At 41.3% G+C, this 19,832-nt stretch overlaps 1 protein-coding gene across 1 annotated transcript in view; it reads left to right on the top strand.

The window, feature by feature from the left end:
• LOC138209848 (collagen alpha-1(XIV) chain-like) overlaps positions 1 to 19,832 on the top strand; it is a 118,595-nt gene that overhangs the window by 47,631 nt on the left and 51,132 nt on the right. The window contains 9 exon segments of the mRNA XM_069168640.1: positions 1,643 to 1,788; positions 5,138 to 5,267; positions 8,361 to 8,500; positions 8,617 to 8,743; positions 8,843 to 8,982; positions 9,626 to 9,758; positions 9,867 to 9,911; positions 10,857 to 11,002; positions 17,804 to 17,933. Of these exon segments, the coding sequence (XP_069024741.1) occupies positions 1,643 to 1,788; positions 5,138 to 5,267; positions 8,361 to 8,500; positions 8,617 to 8,743; positions 8,843 to 8,982; positions 9,626 to 9,758; positions 9,867 to 9,911; positions 10,857 to 11,002; positions 17,804 to 17,933 (1,137 nt within the window).

Raw genomic sequence — 19,832 nt, 5'->3', positions numbered from 1 at the left:
TATGTTACGATATAATACAATACGATACAATACGATACAATACGATATAATACAATATGATACAATATGATATGTTACGATATAATACAATATGATACAATACGATATAATACAATATGATACAATACGATATAATACAATATGATACAATACGATATAATACAATATGATATAATACAATATGATACAATACGATATAATACAATATGATATGTTACGATATAATACAATATGATACAATACGATATAATACAATATGATGCAATACGATATAATACAATATGATACAATACGATATAATACAATATGATACAATACGATATAATACAATACGGTATAATACAATACGATATAATACAATATGATACAATATGATATAATACAATACTGTATAATACAATATGATACAATACGATATAATACAATACGGTATAATACAATATGATATAATACAATATGATACAATATGATATAATACAATACTGTATAATACAATATGATACAATACGATATAATACAATATGATACAATATGATATAATACAATACTGTATAATACAATATGATACAATACGATATAATACAATACGATATAATACAATACGATACAATACGATATAATACAATATGATACAATATGATATGTTACGATATAATACAATATGATACAATACGATATAATACAATATGATACAATACGATATAATACAATATGATACAATACGATATAATACAATATGATATAATACAATATGATACAATACGATATAATACAATATGATATGTTACGATATAATACAATATGATACAATACGATATAATACAATATGATGCAATACGATATAATACAATATGATACAATACGATATAATACAATATGATACAATACGATATAATACAATACGGTATAATACAATACGATATAATACAATACGATATAATACAATATGATACAATATGATATAATACAATACTGTATAATACAATATGATACAATACGATATAATACAATACGGTATAATACAATATGATACAATATGATATAATACAATACGGTATAATACAATACGATACAATACGGTAAAATACAATATGATATGTTACGATATAATACAATATGATACAATACGATATAATACAATATGATGCAATACGATGTAATACAATATGATACAATACGATATAATACAATATGATACAATACGATATAATACAATACGATATAATACAATATGATACAATACGATATAATACAATACGGTATAATACAATACGATACAATACGGTAAAATACAATATGATACAATATGATATGTTACGATATAATACAATATGATACAATACGATATAATACAATATGATGCAATACGATATAATACAATATGATACAATACGATATAATACAATATGATACAATACGATATAATACAATATGATACAATACGATATAATACAATATGATATGTTACGATACGATATGAAGCGTTTATTTGTTGTCAGATTCAAAAACTCCAACTTGAAAAGGTGACTGCTGGAGTCTGAACATCACGTTTTAATTTTGATGTCACCTGAAACTCTTCTCTGATGTGTGTGTGTGTGTGTGTGTGTGTGTGTGTGTGTGTGTGTGTGTGTGTGTGGTATAGTTGCCCTGCCCATGGTGAACGACCTGCAGCTGTTCGACATCACTCACAGCACCATGAGGGTCCGCTGGAAGACCGCCGCCGGGGCTTCTGGGTACATGATCCTGTACGCCCCGCTGACTGAGGGAGACCCCGCCGATGAGAAGGAGGTGAGGTGTGTGTGTGTGTGTGTGTGTGTGTGTGTGTGTGTGTGTGTGTGTGTGTGTGTGTGTGTGTGTGTTGATCATACTGTGAGGGGAGGCAGAGAGAGAAGCTGCAGGGTTTTTAGGAGGTAAACAAAAAAACAGAAAAAACACCTGAACAATATTTCAGCTCTTTTTGCGTCTCACCAGGTGAATCTGTCGGATTTCTTCACATCAAAAACTAAAAAAAAAAAATCACAATTTCACACAAAAATCGTAAATAAATTGAGATTATGCTGTGAGTTCCTCGATGAGGTGAAACCCCTTTAAAGCGTTGCAGGAAAACTTGCAGCAGTCTGAACGGACTCGTCGAACCAGCTGACGTTGTTTCAGGACTTCAGGAGGAATTGGCTGAAACAGATGTGAGGGTTGCCATGGTTACACCTGCATGCAACACAAAGAGGGACACGTCGTATGGCGACGAGACAACCGATCAATTTTTGACTTCATTCTTGATATTTCCAAGATTTTTCAAGTGGTTTTTTTCCTCGACGGGACCCTACAAGTATTTTTTTGCTCATTAAAGCCGACATAGACTCAAGTTCTCCTGCCTCGAGTTCACAGCATTTCTTTTTTTTGCAGGGAATTTCATCTTTACATGACTACTAAAAACTGCCGTAACTCACCATCGCTGCCCTCATTCATGTTTAAAGACGCTCCAGATTCGATCCAGCTGTTTCAGAAGCCGTCAGTTCAAACAGAATAAGCTACAACAGACGTCCGGCTGGTTTTTACCGCTTCTGTTCCTCCGTTTGATGCCGAAGAAGACCGACATCACGGTGATATTACTATCCAAGCTGAACAAAAGAGCTTTTTTTTCAGACGTTGATCAAATCAGTGTTTGAATGTTAAAAAACCCGACGGAAGAGAATCTCACGAGACGTTTTGAAGCTTCGGTCTCGCGGTTCCCGTCCGGCACCGGAAGAAAAACTCTGGGATTTACTTTGAAACGGTCCGTTGAAGGTTTTTCGACGGACGCCGGCCGCTAATTGGCGTTCAGCCTTAATAAAGCTGACCGTCTCAGACGGCTTTGTAATTGTAGAATTGCTTCAAAGTGAAAAGTCTGCTTTCATGTTGGTGTTTCTGCTACTTTTTTTTTTTTTTTCCAGCCTTTATCGTGCTTCAGTGAGGAAGACGAGAGGGAGAAATGTCAAAAACAAACACTTTCTAAAAGAGGAATAAAATTCAGCCGTGATAATTGAATATTGCTCTCCTGGCTCCACCCACCGGTTTTCTTCTCTGTGAATGCAGTCTGGACAGACCGATCGGCGACTGGTATCGGCGGTTAGTCGCATTTGTCCCGCCCCTCCTTCACTGTGATTGGACGGCCGGTGACAGTGACGAGCGCGGCGTTAGTAGATTTGTTGCCGACTGGAGAGAAACAAAAAACGCAGAACGATCATAGTGCAGCGCAGAATAAACACTACGTCCCGCCCACTGATAGCTGTAACCTGACTGCACCACAGGCCTGTCAATCAAACAGACACGCCCCCAAAAACAGGTCTTCTTGAATCTTCTTTTCTAATGAATGAGGGATTATTTTCAGATGGACCTCCAGAAAACTAATAAGAAGGAGTGACTTTAGCTAACAACACCGAGATAACTGATGGACACATTTTATTCACTTTGGATTTGATGAGAGAAGTTGAATGGGAGTCTATGGAGCCGGAGGCTTTTTGGAGCCGACCTCTAGTGGCACTCGCTGGTATTGCAGCTGAAGACACTTCTGGATCAGAACCATTTTACAGAGCCGGAAGCTACGGACACATTTATATCCAGTCTTTGTTCTTCGGTCAACAGGAGACTGAATTCATTTTAAGACAGAAAAGCACACACAGTCAGTAGCCAAAGAAGATGACAAGTGTGAGGTAGAGGAGGAGGGACGAGGTATGAAGGTCACGGCCATCCATCCCTTCCTCTCCCATCAGACCTCATTATGCCTGCCGTCACCTTCCCTTCCCCCTCCAGGCAGCGAGCAATAAAAAAAACAATTTAGGGAGGAATTCAGAATCAGGATGGATGCGTTCCAGCAGCGAGGATCAGCCTGGTGCTGCCGTCAGAGCCCAGGCTTGGCCCGCTCCGCCTCGCCGGCCCGTCCGGGGACTCGTCTGGGACACGGCCAAAGTCCCAGCCGGGCCAACTGATTCAGATGGAAACCGAGAGAGACACAGAGAGGAAAGATGTGACCAGGAAAGATGGAGGCTTTGAAGACCCGTGTTTCCCCACAAACGGACTGTTTTCATCCCAACACGCACAACAAGGCTTCAGTGTGTGTGTGTGTGTGTGTGTGTGTGTGTGTGTGTGTGTGTGTGTGTGTGTGTGTGTGTGTGTGTGTGTGTGCGTGCGTGTGTGACAGACGGACTTGTCAAACAGAAAACGTCTCACCTCGAGCCGGTGCATAATTTCAGAACTGCCAGCTGCGATGAGTCGGATTCAGGAAAAAACAAACAGACATTTAAAGGGCTTTAACTTCTGGTTCCTTTCATGCTTGCTGTTATTTAGCGCCAGAGTTTGGGAAGTTGCATTCACATGAAATATTGTGATTGTTTGAAAACACACACGAATCTGTGGTGGAAATCATGACGTGGGCTCAGGAACACATTCACATAAAAAGCAACGATGTGAACACATAAAAGGGCGTTTGAAGACCCGTGTTCTCAAAACGGAAAATAGAAGGACTTTCTCATCAAACAGTGAAAAATAACAACCAAGCTGCAGCTACGTTACGTAACAAAGCGGCTAACGGTTACTTAGGCGATGCTGTGAACTCCACCCGAGCTGTACATCGCAGCTCGGTATGCGAGACCTCAGGCGGCACCGCGTTTGAAAACAGACCGGTATCAATAGTGGAAATCACCGCATGGGCTCAGGAACGCTTCACACAAAAATGAACGATGTGAACACTTAAGAGGGTTTTTTGAAGGCCCGTGTTCTCAAAACGGACTGTTCTCATCCCAACAAACAACAACAAGGGTTCAGTGTGTTGGGCAGAAGGACTTCCACCAGCTGAACACGAGTCACGTGGTCGAGTCTGATCGGTCCCACCTGCAGGAAGTCAGAGGCCTCTTACGTAAGTAATCACAGCTTGATTCTTGTCGGGACAGGACCGCAAGTGATGCAACGGGCAGATATGCAGTGAGGTAGATGAGAGGGGAGATAAATCGACAGATGGATGAGCGACATGGGCAGGAGATATAGAAACAGGTCGGCTGGAAACCCGGAAATCCTTTATTTCATGCTGAAGGCACAAACCTTTGTGTGTGTGTGTGTGTGTGTGTGTGTGTGTGTGTGTGTGTGTGTGTGTGTGTGTGTGTAGGTGAAGGTGGCGGACTCGGTGAACGAGGTGGACCTCGAAGGACTGACGCCGGCCACCGAGTACACGGTGACGGTGTACGCCATGTACGGGGAGGAGGCCAGTGACCCGATGACGAGCCAGCAGACAACGCGTGAGTGTCGCCGCGACGGCCGCAAAAAAGAAATGCTTGGTTGTTTTTTATTTTATTTATTTATTTTTTATTTCATAGCCCTGAAAAACACATCTCAAAAAGAAGTTGAGATGGGGTCAATACAAGATTAGAAAAGTTATGTAAAGCTAAAAAAAAAACACCTGGTGGAACATCTCACAACCTATTAGGTTACCATGGCAACAGATCAGTAACATGATCGAGTATACAAAGAGCATTTCAGAGAGGCGGAGTCTCTCAGCAGTGAAGATGGTTGGAGAGGTTCACCACTCTGTGAAAGACAAATATGAGAATAACGTTCCTCAATGTAAAACTACAAAGAATTAGTGGATTTCATCGTCTACGGTTCATAATATCATTAAAAGGTTCAGAGAATCTGGAGAAATCTCTGAACACAAGGGACAAGGCTGGAAACCAATATTGGATGGTGGTGATCTTCGGGCCCTCAGGCAGCACTGCATTAAAAACACACTATTCTGGAGTGGAAATCACTGCATGGGCTCAGGAACACTTGTGAAAACCATCGTCTGTGAACACAGTTCATCGCTGCGTCCACAAATGATGTTAAAACTCTCCAAAGAAGAAACCAGATAGAAACATGATCCAGAAACACCGCCGCCTTCTCTGGACCGAGATCATTGAAGATGGACTGAGGTGAAGTGGAAAACTGTCCTGAGGTCTGATGGATTAAACATTTTAAATTTAGCTGAACGTGAGAGGGACCATCCAGCTTGATATCAGCGCTCAGTTCAAAAGCATATTAAAATTTTAAATGAGCGCATATATTTCTCAGTTTTTAACTGATGTTGTTTTTAGTCTATTTTCAATTCAATTTGTGATTTGCAAGTCATCGCATTTTGTTTTTATTTTCATTTCACACAGGATTGTATATCGGTTGTACTTCAAATTTCAGCCGTTTAAACGCAGACATCGTTTATATTTATTGTAGAGGATGATCATATCACCACAAATATGTCATGATGGTGTCATAAACATATCAGCTTCAGGAGCTCCTCTTTGGTGCAACAGGAAGTGCAAAGAAACCTCAGCGATGGAGGCATAAATCATTTTTACTGCGTAGTTATGATAATTTGAGAGGGCACCACGTATCATAAACGTTCAGGTGGAGCTCTGTAATCTTCTGTAATATACACTTTACTGTTTCTTTTTCATCTTAAAGGATTTCATTTTTTCAAGCACAAAAAATGTTGCTCATGAAGAGTTTGAAGTGCGCGACTGCACGTTGAGAATCCATCAACGGACTTCAAGCAACCGCCGATGAAATCATGTTCCATTTCATTCCCGACAGATTTTTTTTATGACCCTCTGAACTCTCGCCGGTACGTTTAGATTCTCTCTCTGCTGTCAGATTTGCTGTCAGAAAGTTAAAAAAAAACACAAATCATCTTAAAAGTTTATGCGTGAAGAGGAGGACTCGCTCTCAGAAGTCTTGCGGGGAAGTTGAGGCTGTTTCTGCAGATCTGAAACCGAAAACCACTTCGGCAGCTAGTTCCTGATTAACTGCTTGAAATTATGATTTATTTGTTTTCTCCAATCAGTGGAATGAGCTGCGTTTGCTTTTCATTTTGCAGTGTCACTGCCCCCCCCCCCCCCCCCCCCCCCCCCGACACACACACACACACACACACACCACCGTCACCAGCACCAGCACCAGCACCACCACCAGCACCACCACCACCAGCAGCAGCAGCAGCCGCCGGTGTTAAATTCCCCCGCGCGGCGCCGGCTTGCAGCTTCCAGCTATTTTCTGGACATCGCTTTGAGGAGTTTTTTTGAACCCCTGAATTGCAAGTGTCCCCCCCCCCCCCACCCCACTCTACCCCACCCCCCTCCACGCTCACTAATTTACGTTTTATGAAGCCTCCTTTAAGGTTTGAGGCCTCGTGGCTTAACGTCAGGGCGTCTTTATGTTTTCATGATGTGTGTGAAGGCTTTGAAATGTGGGTCAGAAGAGGACGCCGGCGACCGCCGGACGGAGACGCTGGCAATAGTTTCAGTTGGTGGGGGCGGGGGGCGCTCTCTCAAATAGTAAAATAACTTTTACTCGTGCCGGCCTCCATCTGTACACTCAGCTGTTTTTGTGCAGGCAGGGAGTTACTCAGCTAAAATATCCCCTCATCTTCTTCTACGTCCTCTCGTCCTCAGTTGTTCTATTTTTTACTTCTCCTCATGATTCTTTTTCTTCTTCTATGGTTTAATCGTTAACCGGCCCCAACTTCCTGTGACATGTATATATTATTTGTTTTAGGGTATATCTTTATCTGGAGACTCTTTTCTTAAAGAAGAGGGGTTTTTTTGCCCTTTTTCGGTAAAAGGATGTTTTTTTCTACGGATACATACATTTGTAGGACTCACCGATCTGTAATGCTTTTTAATTTCCTGTTGTCCACGTCCATTCTGCTGACCCCGACACAACCTACAGGCAAAACACAGGCCGCCTCGTCGTCCTCCACTCGGCTGCTTCGTCTTTACTCTGACCCGCAGGATAATTGAGGTGAAGCAGCGGCGAGAACAATCAGGATTCTCCTTTCTTCATATCTAAAGAAAACAGATCAGTAATTCTAAGCAGAAATGTTTCGGAGTGATTCAGGTATTCTCTGGCTGAGGGCAAGAGGCTTGTTCGACCTCCGTCGTGCCTCTCAGACAGAACAAAGTGAAAGTGAAGGCGGGAGGTGAAGTCGAGGCTGAGTGATGTAACGAAGTTCTTCTACTTCGTAATTAAAACAACCGAGTCCAATAAGCCTCGTTGGAAACGTGTGATGACGGCAGACTTCTTATTACGTTCTTGTTTCTCCTGTTGATTCAGTTCCATTTCATGTACATGTTATATAAGGAGGTTGAGATCTTACAGCATCGTAAAGAGGAAGAAAAACATTCAATAATTCCCATGTTGGGGAGTGTGAAGGAAGAATTTGTATTTATTTTGTTTTTTTATGTGAGCAGCTGAGCAATTATTATAATTTTCTAAAACTTGACTTGCGTTCACTCCCTGGATTTGTGTATCATCAGAACATAAAAACGATAAAACCTGATGGAGATGTTCTTTTCTTTCAGTGCCGCTGCTCCCGGCCAGGAACCTGGTCTTCTCAGACGTGGACCACAGCTCGGCCCGCCTCACCTGGGACGCCCCCTCCCAGAAGGTCAAAGGTTACCGCGTCATGTTCGTCAAGACCAAAGGAGTCCAGACCAATGAGGTGAGACGAGGCCACGCCCACCCAGGCTACCGAACCCGTCGTATTACTGCAGTCTGTAGATTTTAAAAACTGTGGGAAACCAAACTTACATCAGCTGTCCGGTCGTGTGTCGTCAGGTGGACGTTGGCCGCGTGACAACCTGGTTGCTAAGGAACCTGACGTCCCTGACGGAGTACACCGTCGGCGTTTTCGCCATCTACGATGAAGGACAAGCCGACGTCGTGACGGACAGTTTCACCACGAGTACGAAGTCAAATCACTGCTTTCAATGTTCAGGCAAAAAATATCAGACCCCAAAGCTCATATGTGCGTGTGCGTGTGCGTGTGCGTGTGCGTGTGCAGAGACCGTGCCCGACCCTCTGGATCTGAAGAGTAGTGACATCTCCACCCAAAGCTTCAGGGTGTCATGGCAACATGCGGCGTCCGACGTTGTGCTGTACCGCCTCACCTGGACGCCCACCGACGGAGGAGACGGCGAGGAGGTGAGTGTGTGTGTGTGTGTGTGTGTGTGTTTGTGTGTGTGTGTGTGTGTGTGTGTGTGTGTGTGTGTGTGTGTGTGTGTGTGTGTGTGTGTGTGAGTGTGTGTGTGTGTGTGTGTGTGTGTGTGTGTGTGTATTCACATAGCTGAGCTCCACCCAAACCGGCTGACTCAGCTTCTTTTATGTGAACAACAACAAACTGATGGAACATCTTAAATTTAACAGCATGTTTTTTTTCTGTATGCATTTCTTTATTTTCTGTATCTCACAGAGCTCCACCTTCTGTTGTGTTTCTGTCCTCTTACCCTTGCGTGTCTCACTGTGGGCGGAGCTTAAACCTCTGCTGTGTTTCTGTCCTCTGAGCGCTGTGTCTCACTGTGGGCGGAGCCTCCACCTTCTGCTGGATGGAGCTAATGGAGATCGTTCCACTCGTTAATCCGTCGCGTTATAGCGTCGTTCTTTTTTTCTTTTTTTTTAAATGACGAAATGGATGGACAAATATATCCCGCCAAAATAAAAGTCAATGTGTGGGAAACACTGCATGTTGTTCACACCTGACGAGTGACCTCTTCGACCTCTGGTTTGACTTCTGGTTGACATCTTCCAGTCCTGTTCTGACACTCGTCTGTCTCCCGTGTTGCTTCAGGCTCTGGTGAACGGGAACATCAACACATACCTGATAAAAGGACTGAGTCCCTCCACGGAGTACGAGGTGCTGCTCGCCGCCATCTACGGGAACGAGGTGGAGAGCGACGAGCTGATCCTCGTCGAGTCCACCGGTGAGTCACATCCTCCTCAACACCTGCTCCTTGTTTTCAGAGAAATGTTTAAAATCGCAGCAATCCTCACAAATCTTCTTATTAAATACTCTCTTCTTTCGTTTCCAGTTGAAAGAACGACTACCGTCGCCACGACAACCACCACCACAGCAGGTAGATCCTCTTTGTTATTAAGTCTTCACCGGCCGGATTTAAACGTGAGGCGATTTTTATTTGAGGGAAAACAACAGTCAGCAGATTCTCAGCAAAATTATGTTGAATTTATTTATTAAAACTAGAAATTTGAAAATATTTGAAAATATATTGTTAAATGTAAATTTCCCAGGATGTATTATATCAGTGCTATGGGTGGCTTTATGAGTGATGTACATAGTGTATATGAACATATACTATAGAGTATAAATATTCAGAAATAATAAATATAGTATAAATAAAATGTATAATATATATATACATATATATATGTATATATGTAGTCAAAATATTCTACTAAATATGACATAAACAAAGGAGTGGAATTTTTGCAGTTTGAGAACAAATTAATAACAGATAATCAATTAGCTGTTTTTTAATCTTGAATTAAAATAAAAGTAATTCTTCTTTTTTCTGTTTTTTATTTTTGTAAACTGAATATTTCCTGGGTTTTTAATCTTTTTTTTTGGACTCCAGATAACATTGAGGGCTATTTTTCACTATTTTCTGATCTCTTTTTTTTTTATATTGATTTATAACACATCCAGTTCTGTAACCAGTATTGTTTTATTTTAAGTGCAATAGTACTTTTACTTTGATTTTACATTTGAACTTTCACTCCGTACATATTCTCAGTAAAGATTGTGACAATATTAAACGGTGTAGAATTTTTTTTCCCGCCATATTTTCATAATTTATATGATAGCATTTATAAATCTGTTCAATCTGACAAACATTTCCAGAGAAAAGCTTTGATATAAATTTGAAAGCAGAGTAAATTAAATGCCCAAAAAACGGTGACATTTTGATCCGATCTTTATTTTAGCGATGTGCTTCGGCGCTTCGGCGAGTCGATGATGTCATCAGATGATGTCATCAGATGTCATCTTCTCTGTGATCCCGCAGCTCCTCGGCACGGCGTGAGGAACCTGAGGATCGACGAGGAGACGACCTTCAGCCTGCGGGTCGCCTGGCAACCCGTCGACGCCAGAAACGTCCGACATTACCGGCTGAACTATGTCAGCGCGAGGGGAGACCGAGCCGAGGAGACGGTGAGACACGGACAGGAAGTGATGACTTTTCTTTAACTTCTATCTGACAAATCAGTTTTATCCTATTTTATTTGGATAAAAGACACTTCTTTAAATCTTTAATGAACTCCATCAGTCTCGTGTCTCTTTTAAAGCTCAGGTAGTTTTCTAAAAAAAAAAAAAAGGCAAGAAAACCACCAGAATTTTTTTAAATGCAGCTCAGCCCCGCCCTCTCAGTCTTAGCCCCTCCCACCAGGTGAAATAGACACGCCGGTCCACTACAGGAAAACGTGACATGTCCACGCTTTGACCTGGGTAGGCGTGAAAGTTACATGTTTACAGAAATGACAGATGATACGATACAAAATTACAGAAATGACAGATACTAGTATAAAAAATTACAGATGACACTATAAAACAATTATAGAAATGACAGATGACACTATTAATAATTTTTTTTTAAATGGTAAACAACAAATAAAAAAATTATAAAAATTAGACAACACTATAACAAATTACCGAAATGACCAATGACACTCAAATGTTTTTTATTTCCAATCAGGCTCCTGAAGCATCCTGTTTCATATCCTATTCTTTACTGTTCTTTAGAGTGATTTATTCTTTTTTTCTGCTCTGTGGAGTAGCTCTCAAATACATGGATCAACAGAGGAGAAGTGCATCCTGCTACAGGGAGAGTTTATTTTATTTCAAAAACTGGAATGAAAGTTACAGTTTGGACTTGATTTTGTGTCAATCTGGAGATGACTGATGAAGACGATGGCAGGCCTTCAGATTTAAAGTCCTCCTTGGAGAGACAGTGGGAAGGGAGACAAACACGGCGCTGATGAAGACGATGGCAGGACTTCAGAGTCCGGTGAGGAAGAGGAGGGTGATGATGAAGGTGATGAAAAACAGTGGCAGATCTTCAAAGAGGTAGTTTCAGGAGAGAATGGCATGTTTTTCCCACTAATGAGCTCAGAGAGTGAGAACAGAAAACAAACGCTGATGTAAAAAAAAAAATCGTTATCGTCTGCTGCAGGTTTGCAATGTTTGTGTGTTTGTGTGTGTACTTTGTGTGTTTTTGTGTGTACAGACCTGCGTGTGAGAGTGTTTGACAGGCAGACATTAAAATTATTTAATAGATGTTTGAAATCATAGCCCCAAGTGACGAAATGAAAGTGGAGATGTTGGTGGTTTTGTAAAGCGGCATCTTATTGTGAAATCAGGAAGTAAACATCTTATTTATTCAGTCGCTCCAAGATTTGGGGGATTTGTTTTTCATCATTGTTGCAATCAAACCTGTGGCTTTCTAATAATTGTAATTTACATTTTGGTGTTTTTATGATTTTCTTTGCAGGAACAATTTACTGAAATGGCAGATGACACTATAAAAAAATTACATAAATGATAGCTGACACTAAAAAAAATACATAAATGACAGTTAACACTATAGAAAATTACAGAAATGATAGCTGACACCAGAAAAAAATACCAAAAATGCCAGATCATACTATAAATAATTACAGAGATGACAAAAGACCATAAAAAAATGACAAAAATTACAGATGACTGTAAAAAACTACAGAAATAAGAGATGACAAATGAAATATTTCTTTTACGTCCTTGGTAAGATGTCATATTTTATTCAGCTTCCTTTTAATTGACTGGTTACTGTCGTGTAAAACTTATAAATAAGCTTAAAATGCATCTGTGGTCTCAGTAAATGTACAACTGAAGATGCATCTCGGATATATTTCACGCTCCATGTGGAGTGTTTACAGTAAGTCGGATGAACGAATGTCAAACATCTCCGTAGTTAAGAGACTCTGAGTTGACAGGTGTGTGTCGGTTTGAGGCCGCCGAGCCTCCCCGTCGTCGACTCTGGACCACGCCGGTCCCTCATCGGCCTTTTCATCCCAACAATAAAAGAGCCGCCAGCTGCTTCGCAGCGGCAGCTTGGTAAACGAGATCTCTTATCAAAGTGCGAACAGCTGCGGGCTCTGTTTGGCAATCCGGTCAGGTTATGAATCACCGAGAGCTCTGCGCTCAGTGGCCGCCGTTTTAGATGTCGATCTGCTGGAGGAAGAAGAAGAAAAAACTAAAACTGGCCGAGCTCCTCTGCTACTTCATTCAAAGTCTGACTGCGGTTCTCGGCTGTCGAGGGAGAACCAAACACAGAGAGGAACGTTAGCTCAACGACTCATTTACATGGGACTGATTTCAGGCTGGCAGTTCTCCCACTTTATCTCCACTGATGGAATCTGGTCTTAAACCTGCTAACAGAAAACTGTCCGCCAAATCGGATCAGACTTCATTAAACTGCAGATTTTCTTTTGCAGCAGTTTTCACGCAAAACGTTTTTTTAAAATTTTTTTTATAGACGTGGTTAAAAAAAACTTCACGAAATGAAACAACACCAATAACATGCCGCAAAACCGCAGCCAGCTCCACTGGGCTTCTTTGTGACCTTTAACCCCTGCAATCCCTATGAGTTATCTCATTGGTAGCTGTGTCTCTATTCGGCCCTTTTGGGGTTTTAAGTACCTCGGATGCAACATTTACCGTACATCTTGTCAAATTCATCGTTCATTTTCATTGTTATTCTCAACAATAGTTTGTGATTTCTTTCTCTTTTCACTGCTTTTATCGCTAAAACATTTTTTTTTTTTTTTTTTGTCAACCTTCTGTTCTTGTGTCATTTCGTTCACTCAAATCACAATCACCTGAAAAAACACTCCCACTGTTTCTATTTAAATCGCCTTCAACTACCAAACAACTCTGCTGCCTGCTGATTTGAAAACAAGAAGTCCTCTACCGATGCACAATTTCTCCTGTTATTGCTGTTTGCAAAAAGATTTTGGGCACATTGTGTTCAAGGTAATTGGTGCAAATTTAATAGGATGGAGCAAAAAGATGATAAAATACAGACTTCTTTGGAGTTTAAGTCCGCTGCACAAACCACTGAAGCCCAGTCCTTAACGACACTCAGTGTTAGCGATGACTATGGCTGTTGCCTAGCAGCGTGTGTTGCTAGGATATCCCGTTAATATACCGCTATTTTCTCTAATTTGTATCAATTCTGGTTTGTGGCGGCTGAGGAGCATCAAAGAAAAAGAAAACAGGAAGAAGTCTCAACCACATTTAAATAAGGCTGTCTGTTTGATTGACAGGCCTGTGGTGCAGTCAGGTTACAGCTATCGGTGGGCGGGACGTAGTATTGTCAGGTTTCCAATCAGATTGGTCAGATCCAGTGCTGGCTCCTCCCCCAGCTCGTCCAAATATGGTTCTGTTGGAGGTTTCTTCATGGTCACTTTTATGGCACCGGAACGGTGAAGAAAGTTGTTGTTTTCCTCAACATTTAACGGGACGATAACGGTGCTCCGTGTCTGTTACACCCGCAGTGGTAAAAAAAAACAACACAAAATTAAAAAAGTAATTTACTGCAGTAAATTTGTATGCTGGATTTCAAGCGTTCCTCGCTGGCTCGGCTCGCTACGAGCCTATAAATACAGGAGTTAACGGTTATGTCCGTTCGGATGTCTCCGTCGCCGCTCCGCCAGATGTCGGTTCCTACACGACATCCGCGGGGCGACTCGCCTCCTCTGCCATCTGTCCTGACACACAGCCGTGATCCCAAACACATCGAGGCTCCGGTTATTTCCCCGTTCAGCGTCCAATAAACCAAAGCTGCCGGGCATCGAGGGCAATTCCCACCGAAGCGTAAACAGTGTTTTGGCCCGTTGTTCCAGGAGGTAAAAAAAAATGAAAAACTTTAGTGGAGGGAGGATTCAAAAAAAGAAACGTTTCAGGCGTCACGGTTTTCCTTCTGTCACAGATTCTCTGTTGCTTGAACACTCTGGTGAAGAATCCTTCAGACCATCCAGCTACACATCTACATCTACACATTATTACAAACAGGACAATAACAAAGAACATATAACCACTGAACTAGAGGAGTTCAAGCATTATTCTCAAAGATTTTCATTAAGATACGTGTATGTTAAATCTTTATTTTTATTATTATAGTAGTTTATCAGAGTCTGTTGAGGTTAAGTTATATGTAGTCTTTGTCCTCTTTGACCTTTGTCCAGCTGTCCACCAACTCCTGGCTGATCGCCTTTTTGATCCACTCCAGGTCGGTTTGGTGACGAGTCTGTTGCCTTGACTACCGTACTCCCCCTCTCTGAAGCTTCCGGTTGTTGCTCGTTATAATTCTTATCCTCCATTTTTTGTTTTTTAAACATTGATTCATTGCCTCCGAGCCTCGTATCTCCAGCGCAGGTGATATCAAACTTCATATTCTGCAGGCTCTCGTCTCCAAAACAAGATTGAGCGTCTGAATCACATAAATACTTCACGAAACCGTGTTTGCTTTTACAATGATGCGGCGGAGAAAAAGGTCGCGCAGCCCGGTGGTGGTTTTTCTTCCAGCCGCGCAGCTCGGTGACAGTTTAGAAGACTTGCTGCCTTTTTCATCACACCGGGCTGAAATGGATTTGTCAAGGCCCGGCCGCCGCGGTGTGTTTGTCTGGCTGACTCTTTGGAGAAAGTGCATTTTCAATTTTTTTTTCCCCAGAAGGTTGGAGGAGGGCTGGTGGATGAAGCCGGGCTTGACTGTACACGCTCAGAATGTGAACCGGCTCCGACAGACACGAAGACAGAAGCTGAAAACATCAAAACGCAGAAATGGAACTGGTTACCGGGAGGTTCAAATGAACACGGTTAAAGCCCAGAATGATTCACACCCACGGCACATTTTTTATGTCTGGTGAATTTGAAAGGATATTAAGACATTGGGCTAGAGATAGAAATGAAAATGCTATAAATGTGTTTTTTTTGAAGAAGAAGAATATCACGTCCATATTGTAAATCAATCACTCAGCTTTTTGGTTTTAACCATGACTTGCAGTGGACTAGAAAACTACTGCGTGATCTGTTCTCAATTTAAACTTGATGAGAACACTGACAATGTTTTGACATTTAAGTAAAAAAGTGTGCAAAAAAAAACATGGAAATAGTTTTAAATAGATTTGTGATTAACATCTCTGGCAAAATGTCTTCCAATGTTTTGTTACGTGTTTCCAGATGATGGAAACCTACTGGTCAAAAAAGAAATTCGCTAGACGTGAAAATCTGACGTGGGTATGAATAATTTTGGGCTTAACTGTATGTACAATACCATTTAAAGGTCCCACTTTATAGATCTACAAAAAGAGTAAACACTAAAATGTTGCTTTGTGTTTTTTACGGCCTTTAAGCTCTTTGGTTGCTAAGAACATTGAAAGCAACGGGATTTATCAAGAATTTAAAAACAGACATGTTCAGCCATTTTATTTTTCCTATAAAGTCTACCGTAAACCGAATTGTGTTAGTTGTTACTGTCATAATAGAATACGTATAGCCTGGCTCTGCCCACTTTCAGTCTTTACTGTAATTATAGTCTGGAAACCCTCCTCGGGCTCCAATACCCATTCGCATTAAGGTTCGCTCATCCACTCCGAAGGGCGACCAATCAGCGACCGGTGGGCGTGGCTAAAAGAGTGATGACATTCGAAGTCGAGGGTTTGTTTCCGCGTATATATAGACGAAATCTAGACGATGCAAAACGAAGAGTTGTAGCAACTGAAGTCGGCAGCTGTCATTTGCCGACATGGCGTTGAACTCTGCTCACGTTGGGGGGAGGGGCTCTGTTGTGCTCAATGCTGATTGGTTGAAGGTGGCTCCAACAGTTTCAAATTTAACCCAAAGGTCTATGGCCGATGCAACGACTGCGAACAATCCTCAGTTAATTTACGTCTGGAAACACAAGGCTACAATATATATATATATATATAAAATATAATATAATGCTATCATACTATTTAATAACAAAGCAAGAGAGAGAAAAAAAAGAGCAGTTGTTGAGAGATATGAGAATATGAGTCGAAGGTGTGAGAGAATAAAAATAAAGAAGAAAGAAGAACTCCGTTGGGTTTCTGACTCAAAGAAAAGAGAAACGAGGAAATAAATAAATAAATCAGAAGATAATTATAATTTATAAACGAGGGATTCGGAGATGGAAGCAGAGAGCGAGAAACAAAAAGGGAGCGGAGGAGCAGAGGAGGAATGAGCCGGATGAAGAAGACGGGAGGCCGCCGGGAAAAAGGAAAAAAGGCAAATTAGTTCTTTGAGACGAGTCACTTAAGGATCACTTTTAATAAAAGGCAGAGTTGGCCGAAAGGTGAGGACGAAGACGGGACGTAATTAACCTCCGCAGCACCTGGAAAGCAGGAAGTCCGCTGCACGACTTCACCTCCATTAACGGGCCGATACTGCAGCTGTCTTTTGTTTTTCTCTGACATCCGGAGGGAGCTCAGGGTTCTGGTTCTGGACCTTAATTTTGGGACTCGTTTAAGACTTGGTTCAGAGCGGTTTTGGAGCATCTTCTGTCGGGCTTAGGACAAGTTTCAGTTCTGATGTCAAAGCTGATTTCAGACTTTGTTTAGGACTAGTTTGGGGCTAGAAACCAGTCTGGTTTCTGGGCTGGTTTTGGACCTGATTTTGGGACTAGATCCAGGCTTTGTTTAGGACTAGTTCGGGAGTGTTTTCAGTTTGGTTTCTGACCTGGTTTTGGATCTATTTTAGTTTAAAAAGGAGGGAAATTACAGACTTAAAAAGAAACAGAAAGCGTTGATTAAAACAAGTTTTACATCGTTAAAATAGCTTCCTGTCAGGTGATGCTTTGTTTCTGCTTTTTTCTTCCTTGTTGCTCTTTTTAATAAACGAGACGTGATGAACTGAGTGTTTCTCCTTTCCAACGCTCTCTTCCTTTTCTGCTTCCAGAGGACAGTTCCGGTCGGTCAGAGCAGTCTGGTCCTGCAGCCTCTGCTCTCGGACACGGAGTACAAGATCGCCATCACGCCTGTTTACCCCGAAGGAGACGGACCGACGGCAGGACAGATGGGACGAACACGTAAGTCGGGGTTAATGCTGACTTTTGTCTTTCCATTTTACTCCGTCGATGCTCAGAGCTTTAACCCTGTCACGTACTCGTCTGAATACACGGTGAAAACATGTTGATTAGAGGAGGGGAAAGAGAGACTTCTGATTTATTTATGTTTAAATGACACGTAGAGCATCTAAACCTCCCGTTAACCTCCTGCAGGACTCGTTCGTTACGTTTCAGCAGATGTGATGCTGTGATTTAAGAGCAGCGACGACCTCCCCGACACTCTGACACACTCCGACATCGTGTCGCTCTGATCTGCACTGTTGGAGACACAAAGTGTTATTGGAAGAAATCCTGTCAGGACGAAATGAGGGCAAAATGACAGGAATGACAAATAATATGAAGGATGAAGGTTTATTTCTTTTATTAACCGTGTACTCACCTTCACTACCCTTACGTCACGGTCCGCTTTTATTTTTGTTCCTCTTGCAACATTTTTCACGTGTTTTAAAGTCAAAATTTGTCAAAAGGCGAAACAAACGCAACAGTTTAAGCACAAACAGAAACGGAGGTTTCTTCATGTTAAAAGAGTATTTTTTTTCTTCTGGTGGAGGTTTCTTCATGTTAAAAGAGTATTTTTTTTCTTCTGTTGGAGGTTTCTTCATGTTAAAAGAGAGTTTTTCCTTCTGTTGGAGGTTTCTTCATGTTAAAAGAGAGTTTTTCCTTCTGTTGGAGGTTTATTCTGTTAAGAGAGTTTTTCCTTCTGTTGGAGGTTTCTTCTGTTAAAAGAGAGTTGTTCCTTCTGTTGGAGGTTTCTTCTGTTAAAAGAGAGTTTTTCCTTCTGTTGGAGGTTTCTTCATGTTAAAAGAGAGTTTTTCCTTCTGTTGGAGGTTTCTTCATGTTAAAAGAGAGTTTTTCCTTCTGTTGGAGGTTTATTCTGTTAAGAGAGTTTTTCCTTCTGTTGGAGGTTTCTTCTGTTAAAAGAGAGTTTTTCCTTCTGTTGGAGGTTTCTTCATGTTAAAAGAGAGTTTTTCCTTCTGTTGGAGGTTTCTTCATGTTAAAAGAGAGTTTTTCCTTCTGTTGGAGGTTTATTCTGTTAAGAGAGTTTTTCCTTCTGTTGGAGGTTTCTTCTGTTAAGAGAGTTGTTCCTTCTGTTGGAGGTTTATTCTGTTAAGAGAGTTTTTCCTTCTGTTGGAGGTTTCTTTATGTTAAAAGAGAGTTTTTCCTTCTGTTGGAGGTTTCTTCTGTTAAAAGAGAGTTTTTTTCTTCTGTTGTGCTTGTGTGTGCTGAAATTCTTTGTTAAATCTATTCGAGAGAATGTTATTAATCCATCAAGGCAATTTTAGTTTGTGTTGGGAATATGAGAGTTATACCTTTATTACAAACTTTTATGCTTTCAGTTTGAAGAAATAACTCAATAAAATCTCTTGATAATTGCTAGAAAAATCTTTACAATTGACTTTTTGCCGTTTGATATCTTGTAAAATGTTTTAGCTGCGGCTCCATTAACATAGTATTTAAACGTAAGGAGCAGCAGAAGAAGAAGAGTTGAGTTTTACGTCTGGGCAGCTCATTACTCGCCAGGCAATTTCACGGGGGTAAAAAAAGATAACAGCCTGTCTCTGTAGCTCAATGTTCAACATCCATTTTCTTTACGGAGCAGCTGAAGACAGAAATATGTGGGAAGCGTTTTATAGTTTTTTTTTACCTTCTCTCCTTTTGTTAAATGTGACTGAGCACTGCTGTGAATGCTCCAGCAGAGTCTAATGTCCCCCCCCCCCCCTCCTCCTCTTCCAAGTGCATTACAGAACAAACACTCGACTCCCGGTGAGGAGGAAAACGCTTAAATTTGAACCATTCATCTTTTTCTTTTTCTTTTTTCGTCGCTGCACATCACGCACATTAGCAGACGCTAACAACTTG

The sequence above is a fragment of the Embiotoca jacksoni genome, unplaced genomic scaffold (genome assembly GCF_022577435.1).
Source record: "Embiotoca jacksoni isolate LCO1_2020_lvr unplaced genomic scaffold, fEmbJac1.0.p SCAF_41, whole genome shotgun sequence".
NCBI classification, from domain to species: domain Eukaryota; kingdom Metazoa; phylum Chordata; class Actinopteri; family Embiotocidae; genus Embiotoca; species Embiotoca jacksoni.
Note: the sequence above shows the minus strand (reverse complement) of the source record. Positions and strands in the feature narration are given on the sequence as shown.